The 19,128-nt window shown below is 32.7% G+C and overlaps 2 protein-coding genes across 3 annotated transcripts; one reads left to right on the plus strand and one right to left on the minus strand.

Moving 5' to 3' along the window:
* Nucleotides 1–7,506, plus strand: LOC125067331. Of its 2 annotated transcripts, none has more exons than XM_047675871.1 (14): nucleotides 1–221; nucleotides 330–918; nucleotides 1,170–1,249; nucleotides 1,511–1,667; nucleotides 1,761–1,898; nucleotides 2,704–2,786; nucleotides 2,866–4,024; nucleotides 4,102–4,181; nucleotides 4,431–4,629; nucleotides 4,733–4,899; nucleotides 5,108–5,706; nucleotides 5,796–5,912; nucleotides 6,530–6,637; nucleotides 7,023–7,506. In XM_047675871.1, the coding sequence occupies exons 1-14, from the start codon at nucleotides 87–89 to the stop codon at nucleotides 7,102–7,104; spliced, it is 3,693 nt and encodes a 1,230-aa protein (XP_047531827.1). In that variant the 5' UTR covers nucleotides 1–86; the 3' UTR covers nucleotides 7,105–7,506. The 2 variants fall into 2 exon arrangements, with proteins under 2 accessions (XP_047531827.1, XP_047531828.1); XM_047675872.1 differs by having other exon boundaries at nucleotides 4,431–4,521.
* Nucleotides 7,507–16,279: 8,773 nt separating this feature from the next.
* On the minus strand, nucleotides 16,280–17,716 carry LOC125067519. Its single transcript, XM_047676178.1, has one exon. It carries the CDS (start codon nucleotides 17,714–17,716, stop codon nucleotides 16,280–16,282), a length of 1,437 nt encoding a protein of 478 aa, XP_047532134.1.
* Between the last annotated feature and the right edge of the window lie 1,412 nt (nucleotides 17,717–19,128).

Here is a 19,128-nt window from a genome sequence, read left to right on the forward strand (position 1 = left end):
CTACTTGATTTAAAAGTTCGAAACTGTTTTGATTAGCAATGAACATTTCCATTATAGGTTGAAATATTTTATCACACTTTTATAACATGTCTGTTACTGGTGAAGTAGTTCAAGCAGTAGGAAATTCCTGGATTATTTGCCGTTCTAAATCATACGCTGGTCGTATTTATTATTTCAATACGTTAACTGGAGAAGCAGCATGGAATTTAAGCGAATCTGAGGTGGAAATTAAAATCTATATAAATTTGTATTTAAATATATGTAATAGTCTAGCATATATAATTATTATTTATTTACTATTTGTTTTGTATTTTTCCAAACTATTGCAGATCGAAAAAGCAAAGAAAAGAACATCAATGCTTGAAAATCAAACAGGTTTTCCAGTTGATAACTGCCCTGAACCAATGGATTCACCTCAAGATTACCCAAGTGAAATGCCTCCACATTCTAAACATCATATACCCACACATAATGTCCCATTCAAAGTGTTTAATAACCAAATTATCAATAATCAATTTCCAAAGCTACCTTATCAAATTGCTGCCCAATTTTCAAACATAAGTTCTTTAAGCCCCATCCAATTTAATATACCCATTACCCCAACACCTGGCATATGGAATGTCCCCTCTCACCCTATGTTTATTACACCAAATGCTATCAGTCAACAACCCATATTAAGTAACAGCTTAAATAATTATGATTATGTGCCAGTTACAAATACTGCACTCTCTTTAACAAATCGTTTTACAAGCTTAGATGAAATTTACAAGAAAACAAAACCATTACAAAGGAAATTCCAGCTTAACACTGGAAATACATCTGGAGTCAGGAAAAATCATTTCAGAAACAGATTTCATAATTGGAGCAATAAAAAGGATTTACGACTACTTTTATCATCTAAGAAAAGAAAACCTGAGAGTAAGAATTATCATTTTAAAGTTATAGTTCAGAGTTGGATTTTCATCATATAACCAAGTTAAACTATGATAGATTATGTTATAAGTATACTAAAGAAATAAATAAATCCAGCATCTGGTTGTCTCTTATTATCTATATCTTCAAAACAAGAGTTTCTCAAGTTACTTTTTCTAGCTTTAAAGATATATTTCATGTAACTAACATTAAGGATATTATGTTTGGAGTGATGGTTCAATGAGAGAATTTTGCAGGTAGTAATATTTTAAATGAAGAGAAAAGAAACAACTATCAGTTAATTTCTTGTGATGATGATGATGAAATGTGGTTAGAGGTAAGAACTAAAATAATTACCAAGGTATAAAAATATGTACATATTTGATTGATTCAGAAGGCACTTTTATAACTTATCTAATATGACCTAATGTTATGTGATGCAATGATGCAATAATGTTTTTGTTTAAGATATTATTCCAATATATTTGTTTTTAATTTGTAAATAAGAACTAAAAGGAAAAATGAAAAATTTTAGGAAATCATTGCTTATGTCTCTTCGCTTCATAAAAATGTAGATGATTATTTATTGTATTTTCAGGCAAATTTGAGAACTCAAAGTTCTAATGAATCTTTAGATATATCTTCTTTAAAGAAAGTCCTGCGAGTAGAAGATAATTTTAAAGTCTGGTATATTGTTACTGATTCAAATGTTATGTTAAATAATATAAATTTTTTAAACATCTTGTTAAATTCAGGTAATTTAATCAAAATTTATCAAGCAACACTAACTTTAGAAATATTTTATGGTAGACAAAGGTAAAAAGTCACAGTAACTTGTTATATTTTAGATAATCAATGTCGTTTGATGGTTCCTCATATTGTTATGGAGAAAATACAAATGGCAACAAATTCCCGTTTTCGGACGAATGCACACAGAGCTGCTTATTTTATTTCCCAACAAATTGATGCCAATATTGCAGCAATTGGTAAGTCATTACTTTTTTAGTTATTAACTATTGGTCCTCGGCACTTCCTGTCTATTTCTTTTCATGCATTTGAGTCTTTCAGAAAGATTTCCGGGACCCGCGAAATGTGAGATTCGTACCCACTCAATCCATGGCACGTACGCTTCTAACTTGTACTTGCACTCTTGTACGTACGGCATCGCAAGGCCATCCAGGTTGCCGTTCTCCTCAGGGCCATCTGAAAGAGATAGGATCCTTGAGGCGGCCTAACTTATGCGTCCACGGCTCCAGGGTCACGGCCTAACTTTTAAATCCCGGGCGTCGGAACTATGGGAGGGCTAAGACAACACCCTTGTCGTTTCTGCTGAATGGGATCGGCCCGTTCCTGTTACCGCTTTACTGTCTTCTTTTGGACTATGACGATCTCACAGAACCCTACGGCCCTCTATGCTGGTTCCCTGCGAAGCATCGTCAAGACGATTACTTAAAGCGAGAGATTTCGTCTAATCTCCTGACCCAGAATTTGACTCTCCGTATATATACCTATTTAACTCGACCAACAGGCTACCTCAATTTCATTAAAATCAATGAGTGGTTTATTCATTTTCTGTTCGATAGGTAATAGTACTCGTATATAGGTAATAATAATAATAAAAAAATATATATGGCTTGAGTACCAGAAGAGTGGGATTTTAATTTTTTTTTCTAGGTATAACTGCTGAATATGCTGAAGAACTGTAGGCAATTTATTGTTAAATTTTTTTAAAAAAGGTAGATTTTATGAATACGATTACCATATTTTTTCAAAGTGCAATTATTTTTACAGATGAACCGAATTTAAATTATAATGATGATAGAGATGCTATAATAAACTGTTGTGCAAAATTAGTGGATCAAGACTACGAAGTGGTAAGTACTAAGTAACGTTAGATTCAACGAGTTCCTCATAAAAAAATAACAACTAAATTATGAATGTAATTTTTTTAAGGTCCTTATAACTGATGACGTAGAATTGCATAATTTAGAAAATACACGTTTTCTAGTATTTACTGTTAGAGAAATTAAAAAAATATTGATTAAAACCGAAGCACATGGCTCAGTCAGTATTAATTCAAAGGAAAGAAATATAAAAATTACGATTTCAAACGATTTAAATAAAATAAGTTATGATCCTATTCAACAAAACAGGCACGAAATTGGTCCAGCATTGGTCTCTGAAGCAAGTTTTGATAAAAACAGTTTACCTGAAGATGATGAATCTATACAATTACCAGTTGAAGATTTTGCCCAGTCAAATAATATTCAAAAGAAAACTGATAATGTAGCTGTTCAGGCAAATTCTTCTGAATTGGATGCAATACATAAAAATAATGACCAAAGAGCAGATAGTTTTCCTTCTAACAATACGGATTTGAAAGCTAAAAGAATACATTTAAAGCGTAGTTTGTCACATGAATTCAACTCATCTAATAAAACTGGAACAAAAACATTTAAATGGAATAAGCGTAGATCAAAAACTAGTCTCTCAAACAATTTGTGTCATTCTAAAGTAAGCGAAAGTGACCAAATAGATATTGGTACAATGACTAAAGAAAGTTTTCAGCCTAATTGTCAAAAGTCATGTGGTGATTTATCTCTGGAATCAATCGAATCTTTTCGACGTTATAGTTACGAAGAAAGTAGTGAATCCAGTAGTGTCATCGTACATAAAAATTGCAGGGTAGGTAGTATTATTGATGAAACATCTGCATCGGAAACATCACATATACGTCATATTGTTGATATGGAAAACGAAAACGATCAAAGTTTATCAGAGAGACCAAGCAAAGTCGTTAAAGAACCATGTGTCTCTAAAAGTTGTGACAATAAAAACGAAAATGTAATGTTTGAAGTAACCAGTAAGGCTATGGAAGATATTTTAAAAATAAAATGTGATGAGTGGATTTCGCGTTTCGTTCAAATAATAGAAGAGGCTAGTACGCAAGTCCTACAACAAGATCCACCATTTATCCTAGACACTATGCTCCCCCCATGGACAATATATGAAGCAACAGAATGTATTAAACGTAAATTTTCTAACGATAATGATACCGTTGATGCGGCCAACAAACTATTAAATGTCTTGTTTGAGATTGGTGGTTTGAGAGGTACAATTGTTAAATAAAACGAACAAGAAAAAGTTAAACATTTAATATTTACCATATTGATTTTTTTTTTATTGCAGGAAAAATTAAAGTCGATATTAATCCTAATAAATACATGGAAATGTACAGCTACGGGGTGTACCTTATAGATGCTTTACAGGTTAGTCTTGATATATAGTTAGTTATATATGAAAAAATGTTAATTCGTCGAATATAAAAAATAATTGTTTGTTTTGGAATCTATAAATCTCTATGTCTATCAAACGAAAGTTTTGTTATGGTTATTTTATTTGTTAGAAAAATTTCTTCAAATTATTTTTAAAGTATATTAATGGCTCTTCTAAATGTTATAACTATTTGCTTTGCAAGTCTTATCCTCAAAATTGTGTCCTAACTCAATTTCATACAGGGCCTACTAATTAATAGTGAAGATCTTCAGATTGCCGCCGAATCCCTATCAAAGCTATTGATTGACATACAAGACTCACACTTAAATCCAGGTAATCAAGATTTCTTAACTGATGAACATATTAATAATCAAGATAAGGCAATCAAAATTATTTTACCTGAACATAGAGTTAAAGAAACTAAAGAACAAATGTGTAATAGTAAGTAAAAATACTTATTGAAAATTAAAAAGTCGGAACTTTGATCCAAAAAGTACTGTTAAAAAATATTTTATAGTAATCATAGGTTGTGTTGATTTTATAGATACTGAAATTGCGAGTAATGAGAATTCTGACAAAGTTGATTCTGTGAAATACAATGGAGGTGAAAATATTCAAATAGTTAGTAATTCAAGTCCTTCCAAATCAAATACTCTTTTTAGCTCACCCGGGAAATATCATTTAAGATCGCATAAAAAGAAGTTATTACAGGTAATTGATCAGCTTACGTAAAATTTCATGTGACATGATTAAATTTTTATAGTAACTTTTCACTCTGAACACTAAAATTCAAAAATATCCAAATATTAGATTTACGTTAAAAGTTACGTAATGACCATTTTTTTAAATTTTGTTTAGATATTTTCCCCTTTTATGAAAATAAAATTTAATAGTATTTGAATTAACAAACGATTTTCAGAAAAACGACTTCGTTGAAAACGTATCCTTCATTCGAAACATAGATTTAGAATCGTCATTTTTTACGAGTTTACATTTAAAAAAGGCAAACAAAGATATTGGAACTAAAGTAAATGACTTGGCTAATGAAGACATGAAGGATCAAGTAGATGGTGAAATCGCAAATTCTGAAAATAATTTAGTAAATGTTAAAGAAAATGACAAAATAGATACAATGTATGAAAAAGATCTTGTTAGTAACGAACCAAAAGTTATTCGAAATTTTATTAGGTGCCCTGAATTTGAAGAGAAAATAAAAAACAAATCTAATTTAGTCTTTGATAGTTGGACAAATAAAAATGAAAACCAAAGTGAAATGGACTACTCAGAAAATGAACAAAATGATTACGAGTTCCTGGCAGACGAATATTATTGTGGTAATGATTATGATTATGAATATGAATCAATTGATGGAGAAGAAGTATCCGGAGATAATCTTGATAAAGATGGAGAAGGAAATTTAAATACTTCCATGAAAATTCAGAATATAAATTTCAAGGCTATTATACAAAAAATACAACATAATATCAAAGAAGCGTTTTCATCAGTTCATGGATTTTGGTAATTAAAACACTTTTTTAAAATAGTTTTTTTTAAAATTGTGATCTTGAACATGTAATATTTAATTAATTTGAAATATTTTGTTTCAGTGAAAAATGTTACTCTACATTGAGTTCAGATGGAAGTAATTTTGAAAAGAATGACATTCAAAATTTAGCAGAGAGGACATATTCATATTTGAATGACTTATGCGATGCACTAACTAGGTATGTTTTTATTAAGAAAAGCTTCCTTTTCCTTTTTTAATTTAGAACTCCTGGAGCGCATACCCACAACCAAAAACCAGCGGTAACCACTTCGTCTCATATTGGAGAATCACGGGATCCCTTATGCATTCTACCATGTTGACTGGCTCACTACTATGATCCTCTGAGAACTGCGCAGAAGGGTCCTGCTCTGAGCGGTCAGAGCGTCAACCCATAAGGATGCACCGTACAGTGCCATGGAGTGTACTACACTGGGTGCAAATCTAGGCGCCGACTGGCTGTTTCAAATATTCTATCCAAAAGCAGGCTCAAAAGACTTTGCATCTTAATCAACGTTTCCTGGACGGGCATAAGTGACGCTCAAAGGGACCGACAAGTTCAATATCATGACCTTTCGACGCCGTTTTACCAGTAATTGCCGGCTTACTCTTCGCGGCTAAACTTCTTCGGTCTTAGTCTCTGTATCCCAATCAGAGTTAAAAATTGTGAAGCCATATTGTAGTTTTCGGCCAACCAAATCTTACAAACATAATGTATAATATATATTTAAAAAAAAATCGTTTTTTATTAAGATAGGTTTTATTGTTTGTATTAATAGTGTATGCATTTCAATATAGCGTTTTAACCCGAGAAACCAGCAATTCCGTTTACAAAATGCAGGAATTATTAAAGGTTGAAGAATTTAAAGATATTATAGTCGAAGATGGAGATTTAGAAGGTTATAGGTATGTCAATATTATTATTACTTAATAAAGCTACCATAACTAATAATTTATACTGTAATGTTTTATAATTAATTTTATTCATATTTATACAATAATTATATTTATTGTAAATGTGATTCATAAGATTATTGATATTCTTGCAAGTATATATTAAAATGCACGATTTAATATTCACAAAACAAAAATGCTATTTTTTAATTTATTATATTTTATGTAAATGAAGTCCTAAAAAGATGTAGCATGGAGTAGAGGACCTTATTTCACACAATATACATAGAGAAAGTTTACATATATTGTGTAGCTAGTTGCAATCCATATTACTGTGTTTCGTACTGGTAATTAGGTAATTTGTAGCAGAATTCTAATTATTCATTTTAATTTTTAGGAAGTTCATCACCCAATGCTTAGAACAAGGCAGCATTTTAAAGGAATCTGTCAAACTAATAGTAGAAGCTACCAGAGAGTAAATTAATTTGGTTAATTTTAACACCTATATATGCTTGTTTTTTTTACGGAAAGTGTATGAATTAAATTTTTATCGATTGTTGTGAGTTTAATTAAGAGAACAATATGTTAATATATAACATAATGCATTATTTTATCTGTTTAAATGAAACCTGTTATTCTCTCGATTAATGTGAAGAATGTTAGCAATTATTTTTATATTTCGACAAACTGTTCTTAAATGATAAACAATTTATATTTTTAACTAGTCTTTTAATAAATTAAGATAAAAAACCATAAATTATTTTTATTATTATACAGTCATTATTATAATTATGGCACATGAACTGCCAATGCAACGATTATACCATTCAATTATGTTATCATTATTAATAATATAACATATAATAACAATTAAATAAGTAGGTCAATAATGATATATCATAAATTCATCTAAATCCTCTTCCATCCATCATTGCTTGAGCACAGTACTTGGGGAACTGAATAACTGTTAATAAAAAGTCTGTCAGGCCCTGAAATACAATAATTAAATAAATTAGTAAGTAGGTATAATATTTGCATTTAGTGTAACTTTAAAGCCCTTCTACCTCGCACGGTTAGAATAAGAGTCAACATGAAACGTTTATTTTGAAGGACAATCATATAAAAATCGTTGTTTTTTTTTTAAACCAGGACCTCGCAGGTACGTAGAACAACTCACTAAATTTTCCTCACAATCGTATTATTGGTTTAGAACACATAAAAGACAAACAAGCAAACATTTATTTGTATTTTTGAAGTAATACTAAAATTTAATTATCTTGGTATTAAAATTAAACATAATATATTATATTTATGAATCTAAGTCGGTAGCTTTAATAAATGGCTATTATAATTGCCTTTAAATTAATTACTTTTTGGTGAAAAGTATATTATAAGTACACATTATTTTTTAAATATATCTATATAGGTACTTTGTAGCACGAATATCAATCATGATTATAAAAATATATTGCGTACGATAACTAAGAACGATATCTTACGTTCTTAGTTATCGTACGCAGTACTTAGTTATCTAAGTAGATACAGTATAAATGTTGTCATGTAGATTTACTAACATGCACAACGATTTCCGATTTGAATATACTATTTTATATATTTAAATATACTAATCAATGGTGTTGATTCCTACAGGAATTACTTACGTAATGATTAAAAACGTTTAAGTAGTAAAATGTTTTAATACTTGTAAAATCCATTTATCAAAACATCCAACTAAAACGAATATAAAGCCGAAAGCACAATAATACAATATAGATAAGTGTTTGTAGTTAGAAGTATGAATAATTAATCAAAATTCAGCTAACTCTGACTCATGTATGAGGTTAATAAAGATAGCAATAGTCTTTTAATTTTGTTAAATTAGTTGAACATTTTGTATACAACAAAATTAACTACAATTATAGTCTTCCTCACACTTACCGACAAAGGTTCAATGCAAACTGTCAACGGATGTAGTAGGATGTAAAATCCAGCAGAGATTCCAGCGACCCAGAGAGCGAAGAATATTAAGATTATGAACCATAGTAGCGAGTAAATTATATTACCCATTATCTGTAATAAAAAAATATATTATAATTATAATAAAATTTGTCGACCCAAAAAAAATATGACAATAATTATTAACTTATAATTGTGGTGGCAATGTAAGGAACGGTTAATATTAATTCTTACAGCGCAAAAGATGTACAGGCTTAAAGTAAAATTTAATAAAGAAAAGTCTTAAAATGTAAGAAATGTACAAAAATAATTATGCAAAAAAAAACATCTTTTTTAATTTTCAAATCTTGCTCCATCTACTAAAGAACTTGTAGGTATTAGATTGCATCGCCACAAAAAGTGTTTACAAAAGGTCAATAAATCAATTGGGGAATGATAAGTTCGAGTTTCGTCCAGTAGATTTGGAAAATATAAAATGCGTTAATAAAGCGTAAAGCATATAAGGTAAAGCAATAGGTAGGTTATTTTTAATATAATCGAAAAATAAAATTAGATCGTCTCTAGATTATGCGTTTCATAAAATAACCAACAAATATTCGTTTTATCTTAGATATACCAACGTATTAATCTCTAAGTTAATTAATATTGAAAAAAAATACTAATCATGAGATACCTCTAAATATTAAGTTATACCTATATTGAGGTTCAATACATTTTAAAAACCAGAAATACTCAAAAATTAACATAGTTGTGAATTAATTATGAGAAATACCTACAGACGATGAAGTGAACATTCTAATGTTAATAATAAAAAGCCTAATAATAAAATAAGTACTTATCTTTTATAATATATAAGTGAATACTAATAAAAAAGTAATAAAGTTATTTTGTTTCATTTTGTATTCAATTAAATTAGGCTAGCTATGAAACGGTTAAATAATAGGAAGAACTGAACGTGATAGCTTTGAATATTCATTCACAGATCGAAGAATGTGTACACTTTTCTTATATAGTGTCAACATATTTTATATTCAAACCGGTATCGTGTCAACTCATCTAGTATGTTTATGAGCGTGTTGTGGAAACTGATGCATACTTGCCTACTTCTTGAACGTTTTTAGTGTTACAAAATGTTAATAGCTGAATACGTAGAGTTTCGCCTTTTATTCTAAATTCAATAATGATATATGTAAAAACAACGCACAGGTTATATAGTTTATTAAATGATTAAAATAATTAAAACCATTTGGTCACGTATTTTTTATGTTGTAATTCTATAAATATTAAACTTAGGTTGGTTTACCTATCAGTTCGAAACGATGTTATTTTATATACCTACATAATTTATATTTAATTTTATGATGCATTAGGTTATCTCTGCTACTATAATAAACCATTACAAACTTTATTAACAGGCCAACCCGATTAAAAATATCACTTTGTGACATCATAATATAATCTTTTATTTATCTATGCTTACTAACTGATTGATGCTGTAAGATAAAATACTACACTAATTAGTATATTTAATATTAAGTAATATGACAAAATATTTAAAAAATATGCGTACTAGCTAAACTTACCGATATCTGTTTAATAACAGTTTCCAAAACACAAACAAAACAAAACGAACAGTAGGTACGTGATACCGTCCGTGCGTACGACGCTTTGAAAACTAACTGCGTTTGGTCGTTTACTCGGGCGGTCTCCGAACGTAAAACTACTACCTACTTAACGTACTAATAACCAATGAGTCATTTACAATACAACATCTACCTTATGATAACAAAGTTAAGAATGAAAGTTTTTTTATTCCCATTGTTATTTTCATATTATGCAGTATGCAATAAGTCTAATATAAAAAAAACAAAAGTATGTGTAGCACAAAATATAGGATTGCAATGATCCTTAAAATCCATACTTCCATACTTAATACTTAATATTATAAATGCGGAAGTAACTCTGTCTGTCTGACCGTCTCGCTTTCATGCCAAAACTACTGGACCGATTTAAATGAAATTTGGTACACAAATAGTCTAGAGCCTGAGAAAAACATAGGCTACTTTTTATTTGAAAAAAAAAAAATTCTATTAAGGGTTAAAAAGGGGGATTAAAGGTTGTAAGTTGTTGAAAGTATTGTCATTTTATAACTAGAAGCATAAAACTTATATTTTAGGCTGTACCTTGTAAACTGACATATCATGACACTCACTACGGAGCGAATTTTGGAACTTCTACCCCTAAAGGGGTGAAATAGGGGTTGAACGTTTGTATGGAAGTCTGTAATTTTTTAAGATAGAAACTGGAAACTTTATTTTTGTGACACTGATTAAAAATAAGTAAATACGTATTTAGGCGTTTGTTGATATTTTACCTCTGAGGGGGTGAAATACGGGATGCAAGTTTTTATAAAAGTCCATTATTTTGATATGTTAAAAATATGAAACTTTATTTTTGAAATACTGATTAAATACGTATTTAAGTGTTTCTAGATATTCTACCTCTAAGGGGTTTAATAGGGGTGGACATTTCTTATATAGGTTAGTCTGGAAATCCGTCATTTTTTAAGTTAGAAGCATGAAACTTAATTTTTGGGCTACCGATTAAAAATGAGTAGATACTTATTTAAGCATTTTTTGATATTTTAGACCTAAAGGGAAAAAGTAGGGGTTGACATTTCGTATACAGGTTATTCTGGAAGTCCGTCATTTTACAATTATTTTTTTTTAAAATTAGAAACATTTTAAAATTAGAAGCTCGAAATTTTATTTTTTTGCTACCGATGAAAAATGTTTCTGGATATTTTTATTTAAAAACTTTTATTTAAAAAATTTTTTGTTGCTCACTAAACTATTAGTACTAAGTATTATGTTGTTGTCTTATTAGAATGCAGTGTTGCTTATAATTAGGGCATCATTTAGTCTAGATCTTCTTTTGTTTATTAGCATGTACAATTGTATGAATGTATGCTCTGTTAGCGACCTATGTAATAAATAAAATAAATAAAAAAATAAAATATACTACCCAAAGATAAAGAGTTCTTACATTAACGTAATATTTTAAGTTAATTTGTAAATATATTCATATTCTACGCGAGCAAAGCCGCGGCTAGCATCTAGTATTATATAAAAGATCTGATAATTAGTGAGTGAGCCATTGTAACATTTGTAACTACAGATACAAGGGACTTAACATCTTAGTACCCAAATCTAGCGACACATTGACGATGTTAGGGATGGTTTCTTACAATGCTAATGTCTATTGGCACTATAAAAAATATCTTGACATATGATAATAAATAACATGTCCAATGTAAGCCTATTGTTTAAAATTAACGTACACGGGAATTGAAAACAAGAAATTAGGCCATAGAAATTGATGATCTACACAGCTGACTGAAATTTATTATGTGACAAGAAGCATTAGCATTAGCAGCCCGTAAATGTCCCACTGCTGGGATAAAGGCCTCTTCTCCCTTTGAGGAGAAGGTTTGGAGCATATTACACCACGCTGCTCCAATGCGGGTTGGCGGAATACACATGTGGCAGAATTTCGTTGAAATTAGACACATGCAGGTTTCCTCACGATGTTTTCCTTCACCGCCGAGCACGAGATGAATTATAAACACAAATTAAGCACATGAAAATTCAGTGGTGCCTGCCTGGGTTTGAACCCGAAATCATCGGTTAAGATGCACGCGTTCTAACCACTGGGCCATCTCAGCTCTGTGACAAGAAGATGGCGAATATACTACGAAGGTATATTTATAATGTATGGTACTACGTTTGCAATATTAACAAGAATGCTGCAACGTAATCTGTGTGTGCATTAAGCCAATAAAGTTTATTATAAGAAACTAGGGAGTCGAGATTGTAAACGTTTGAAATTAGAGGTAAACAAGACGAGTAAGATATATACGAGTTTATATTTGGGGTGATGTTTCATTAACACAACTAAGTTATTGTCTTATTTAACTATTACTAAATTAATCAAAAACATTGAGATTTGGACACAGACAATATTACTACTTTTTATTTATTTGATGTATTCGTAACAACGTAGGGCGTAAATATTTTTTTCATTGATTGACTGTAATAATTAACTTAATTAATTAACTCTTTTAAATCCGAAACTGTACAGTACTAAGTATTTCCGTTTTATCTTAGAATAAAATAAAAAAATATATCCCGCTGAGTTTCTTTCGCCGGTTCTTCTCAGGTCTGAGGTACTAAATTCCGAACCGGTGGTAGATTATTGACAATCAATAAGCAAGTGTAAACACTTCTATATTGAATAAAGATTTTTGACTTTGACTTTAACTTTGAATACGTCATGAGAGAGTAGTCAAGACAGACGTGTATATAGCCCGACCCCCAAGTAATTTTTATTATTAATTAACAGCTGTCCCAAATGTCATTAGTAGTATTTCCATCCAGCAAGCGAGCGTGAATGCAGAATAAACATCCAAACATACTTTTATTAAATATAAAATTATTTATTATGATAATATTGTCATAATCCACCATATTACAAGAAGAGGTAATAAGTTGTGCTCCTAATTTTATAAAATATACATTTTATGAAATCATTAAGGAAAGCATTAATTAATAATGTCAATAACATAATAACATTATCAGTTACTGTCCAAAATTAACTCTAAAACTCACTAATGAGCAACTATCTTTATATGTTATTTATAAACATTCCTTCCCACTCTTCTTCTTATTATTCTAAGTCCTTCACTGTTGAAGCTTCTCGAATTTGGAACTCACTACCCTTAGCTATTAAACGCGCACAGTCGTTAGCCGTTTTTAAAAGAATGGTTAAGGACTTTTACTTGTTGCATTAAGCAGTCGTGTTGTCGTTGTTAATTTGTTGTTATGTTATATCTCCTTTTTTATATATAAATTACTGTACCCTTCCCATATATGTAAATATTATGATCCTCTGCCCAAAGGTTGCCTGGAAGAGATCGCTGCTGAGCGATAAGGCCGCCTGTTGCACCTCATGCAACTTTGTGTAGCAATAATGTAATTTTTTGTTTTATTTTGGGTGCAATAAAGGATAAATAAATAAATAAACATTGGTACTTTATATCTTATCATAGATTTATTCATACGCTATCGTGATGTCATTTCTTCATCATAAGTCATTGGGAAATTTCTCACTAGAACTACTCACCTATATGTTATTAGTAGTACTCCTAGGAAGATTATAGACTTGGTTCTTAAAATCGGTTTCATACGTCCCCACTGCAAAGTGAACCTACTGACTCCACTATTTATTTTGGATTATATGGAGGCACAATAAATAAAAAAAATACAAATTGAAAAATTAGATACACTAAAGACAAGGACAACATGTATGTGAGAGGTAAAATATAATATAAAAAAAATAGGAATTTTACATCGGAAATCGTTGGGGGCGGATTATTAGCAGTCTTCATTTTGGTTTTAGGGATTCGCACCTTGTTGTGCATTAACTTGAATTTAAGGATGAATTTTTGTTTATTGAATAAATCGCCTGTTTTTAGGTTTCTTCTTCCTGGTAGAGGAAGAAACGTGAAGGAAGTTTTAGGGGCAAGTGGCAATATAGTGAAACTTCTTGTTGTACATATAAAAAATAATAAAATAATAATTAACCAATAAGAAAATAATATATTGTAAAAATATAAAATGAACATTCAGTTAAAACGACTACATTAAAAGGCCATTTCTTCCTTGTTCGTTTATTCACCACTTTTATAAATATGTAGTAATTATAGCGCGCCGTTTCGTTATCTCGTTAATTTTTTTCGAGCGACGCGGTAAGTCAACATGTGTGTGGCTGTACGTCTTAAGTAAGCAGTGTTGTGAGATAGAACTGAAGGGAAGATATTTTATTGTGAAGAATAGTTCTTTTCAGAGCCTTAATAATGTTTCAAATGCCACCGCATGCAGCTAGTTTCGCGTTAGCGTTTGTATTGTTCGTGGTTTTGTATCACCAATTGTCTATCTAGAATATTTTGGTGGTGCCGTTCCCTGGATGCATGACGTTCTCAATACAAATAATATTTTTTCTATTACTGCGAGAACGGAAACCATACCGAGGACGGATATGACACGCCAATGCTACGATCGCTAAAACAGTTATGCACGGCTGTTGCAGGGCCGTATGAACCATGTCCCTAGACAATTCACATCTGGGGTCCCTTTACCTTTTTCTAGTTTCCTAATATATACTATTGTGCCACGAATCAATTTATTCATAAATACGATGTGTTGTTGTTGATACTTGGTGTTGTATTACAACGTATAAGATTATTCATCATCATAGGTATAAATTATAATAAATATTGATTTTATTTTAATAGTCAAATAATAGTGTCTATTACTTAGACACTGGAGTCCGATACCGAACTCAATAAAACAAAATTTGCTTGAAAAACTTGTATAATATGTTATTGTAATCTAGCTTGTATCGTTGCTCTTAAGATGGTTTATATGTAAGTAAAAAAAAACAAAAGAAGGAAAACAACACACTCTCTTTGACACATTCTTTTTTTATAAAAATGTTGTAAAAAAAGGTTGATTATATAGAAAATAAAGCAATTTAAAATTAAATCAATGATCTGTATTATAAATACAGATAAATTAGTTGTCGTAGGCGCGAACATCATCCCCGCCGTTAAAATCACCAGATTTTAACCCTTAGTTTGATTCTCTGTTACTGGTAGAGGGCTTAGTCGTGTGAAAGGTCTTCGAAAGGTCCCTCGAGTCGTTTGAACGTCCGCCACGCGACATACACCGTCAGCGCCAGGGAACAGCTTACTGATGCGCCCTACACGCCAACACAGTGGTGGCATATTTTCCTCTTGCAATAGCACCAGGTCTCCAAGCCTCAAAGGGATGTCAGGAACGCGCCACTTTGTTCTCTGTTGTAGCTCTGCCAAGTACTCGTGCTGCCATCTTCTCCAAAAATGTTGTCGAATTTGTTCGAGCCGTTGGTAACGTCGGAGACTAGAAGCCTTGCAGTCGACGAGATTCGGTGATGGCAATGCGGTTAGCGGCCGACCAAGCAGAAAGTGCCCCGGGGTGAGGAATCGAAGGTCATTTGGAGACGAAGACATAGGACAGATGGGACGGCTATTTAGTATGGCCTATCTCCTCGTATGTTAAATGCGAATTGCCCATAACACGCCTGATGTGAAACTTTGCGGATTTCACTCCAGCCTCCCAGATGCCACCAAAATGGGGAGCACAGGTAGGAGAAAATACAAATTTAATTTCTTCCTCACTACAAAAGGAATGTATGGAATTCTTATTAGATTTTAAAAAATTGCCTATTTCTTTCGAGGCGGCTACAAAATTTCGGCCGTTATCACAAAAAATCTCTGTAGGCCTTCCGCGACGGGCCACAAATCTACGTAAAGTTAAAATGAAAGCTTCTCTTGAAAGGTCGCTGACAGCTTCCAAGTGCAAGCATTTAAACCTCAAACAAACAAAGATACATAAATAACATTTTGTTGTTTTTGCTCCGCGTCCCTTTCGATTTAGGATAAGGAAAGGACCAGCCATATCCACACCAACACTACGAAACGGGAAGTCCACCGTAATACGCTGTGAGGGCAAGTTTCCCATCAACGGAGTCAAAGTCTTGCCTTGCACCTTCCTACACTGTAAACAATTGTGCACAGTACTTCTCGCGAGGCGCCGGCCATTAATCAACTTTATCTAGCCATAACTGCTGCATAATTAATTTAGGGATAATTATACAGGGGGACACAAAACCTAGTGGGTCAAAGATTTTAAAAGATGTCGATAATATAAATCGCTTAGTTATTTTCTGAGTACTAGGAGGCATGTCAAAAGAATAAAATAAGCAATCTGTTGCTGAGTCCCACCCTAAACCGAGAGCGCTGGCAGACTCACTTAAAACCAGTTTATCAGAAGAGCTTGAAGAACAGGACTGCAGAACTAAAAGAGAGTTCGATTTATATTTGCGTAAATTAAAGCATCCTGCCTTTAAGGCCTCCGAGACAGATTGTTGAATGCATTTCAATTCATATTCGTCATTGCAGCCAGTAATTAGATCATCCACGTAAAGGTCATGTTGTAAAATAGTTTTCGTGAGTGGATCCTCGCACTCCTCCCCCAGCTGCCAAAGACAACTCGTGCTCAAATAGCTAGCACTTGCGAAACCGTAAGTAATAGTATTAAGTCTCAGTGTTTTGAGAGGCTCACGCTCATCTTCTCTCCATAAGATAAGTTGTAAATTGCGATCAGACTCATCTATCACAACTTGCCGGTACATCTTTTCTATATCCGCGGTCAGGATGTACTTGTACAGGCGAGCCCGAACTAATATGGAAAACAAAGAGTCTTGAATTTGAGGCCCAACCATCTGTATGTCATTGACAGATACGCCGGAAGAGGTGCGAGCAGATGCGTCAAACACCACCCTTATTTTGGTTGACTCACTGTTCTCTTTGAACACCGGATGATGAGGCAAGTAGTAACATAAATTCAATGTAGGACTATCGAGTGTTACTTCCGAGAGATGACCCAATTCTGCGTATTCCCGGATAAACGCTATATACTGAGATTTGACCTCAGGCTGTCTCTTAAAGCGCTTCTCTAAATTATAAAATCTTTTCTTGGCCATGGTATGTGAATCACCAAGACAGTCGGGTGATTTAAACAAAGGAAGTCTCACACAGAATCTACCATTGGACAAGCGACGGGTGTGTTGCACGAAATGCCTTTCACATGCCTGCTCGCTGTCATTTAAATGAACTTTAGAAGGAATCTCCTCTAATTCCCAAAACCTACTCATTTTAGTATAAGGATCATCATTACCTTGTGCAAAATTAGTAAAAACAGTATTACACTTTACATTATTATTAGTTTCCTTGCTATACAAAGGCACAGGACCACCAATAAGCCAGCCCAACTTTGAACTGTGTAATCTAGGACACCCTGGGCCCAATGACTGTTGCTCAGAGCCGATTATGTCCCAAAACAGATCCGAACCGATGAGCATATCAATTTGAGACGGTTCATAGAACTTGGGATCCGCTAGGATAATATTGCTAGGAATTTTAAGTGAACTAATATCAAAACTAGAATTAGGTAGCGAACTAGTAAGTTGGTTCATGACATAAAAGTTGGATGTAACATTAAAAGACGTATTAAATGATTTAATTTGAACAGCACAACATTCTGTGATAGTGAATAATTATTACCAATGCCAATGACATTCGTAGAGCTTAAAGGAGTGACATCTAGAGACAATTTTCCTTTCAAATTTAAAGTTAAAAATGAGGTTTGGCTACCACAATCTAATAAGGCACGCACGGTTACCGATTTACGCGTCCTTGGATTGACAGCCTCAATCAGAGCCGTCGACAGTAGGACTTGACTAATATTCTCATTACAAAAGTTAGCTAGTGTGTCGACGGGGCTAATATTGCTTACAGCACTAGTTGTATTGCCTTCGATATTTGTAGTAAGGTGCAGGAGTGAGTTGTGCCTTTTTTTACACTCTCGGCAAGGACCGAAGCCACATTGACAAGAAAAATGACCAGGCTTCAAACAATTCTTACATAGTTTCAATTTAGTCGTCTTGGTTATACGATCACTAACGCTCATCGCCTTAAATGATGGACAATCAAATATCCTATGCTCAGTGGAATTACAACAAGCACATAAATTAGAAGGAGACGGTCTTTGTTGTTGATTACTATTAGTGTTGCTGTTACTAGTGCACGCATATAACTTCAAGTGTGAACGTTCCGGTTTAGCATTAGTAGTAGTCGCGGCTCGCTGCTGACCATGAGCTTTAGAAGAGCTCTCAGCCCTACTGCGGTGTACTGATTCTAGAATGGATGCACGATCGTTCAGAAACTTGTGAAAATCTTTAAACGTGGGTGTATCAGTTGACATCGTATTACGGTGTTCTTCCCATCTCATGAATGTGTTGCTATCTAGCTTAGACGAAACCAAATGTATGACAATAACGTCCCAATGCTCAGTTGCCTGTCCTAGATTGGACAGTGCACGCAAATTCTTAGTCACGTGATCGACTAGGAAGCGCAGCGACTTTTCAGATTCTTTTTGTAGAGCGGTAATATTAAAAAGCGAACTGAGGTGATGATCTATTAATAAACGTTTGTTGTCATAACGCTGTAATAGCAGGCTCCAAGCCTCCGCATAATTATTGGAAGAAACTTCGAGATTCGCAACAGTACGAGCTGGTTCCCCCTCCAAATATGACAGTAAATAATGAAACTTATTCACGGGGCTAATTCGACTATTTTGATGAACTAGAGATTTAAATGTATCTCGAAATTCCATCCACTTAAGATGCGAACCATCAAACTTAGCAATGTTAATTAACGGAAGCCTAATACCGGTTTCATTATGGTCGAGCCCACAATGGCTTACATTATGATAGTTACTAGATTCGTGGTCACTGTCAACGTGACTCTGCACCTGCAACAGGGTTTGAGCTGCCACAATATTGCTAATAAAGGCCCTCTCAATGATTTCTCGTTCCGCGAGCTCCTC

The sequence above is a fragment of the Vanessa atalanta genome, chromosome 11 (assembly GCF_905147765.1).
Source record: "Vanessa atalanta chromosome 11, ilVanAtal1.2, whole genome shotgun sequence".
Classification (NCBI taxonomy): domain Eukaryota; kingdom Metazoa; phylum Arthropoda; class Insecta; order Lepidoptera; family Nymphalidae; genus Vanessa; species Vanessa atalanta.

Coding starts and splice junctions, on each gene's coding strand:
- LOC125067519 (XM_047676178.1), bottom strand. CDS start 17,716: ATGAACCAACTTACTAGTTCGCTACCTAATTCTAGTTTTGATATTAGT.
- LOC125067331 (XM_047675871.1), top strand. CDS start 87: ATGTCTGTTACTGGTGAAGTAGTTCAAGCAGTAGGAAATTCCTGGATT. Junction 4,630..4,732: donor TAAAGAACAAATGTGTAATA/GTAAGTAAAAAT, acceptor TTGATTTTATAG/ATACTGAAATTGCGAGTAAT. Junction 4,900..5,107: donor ATAAAAAGAAGTTATTACAG/GTAATTGATCAG, acceptor AACGATTTTCAG/AAAAACGACTTCGTTGAAAA.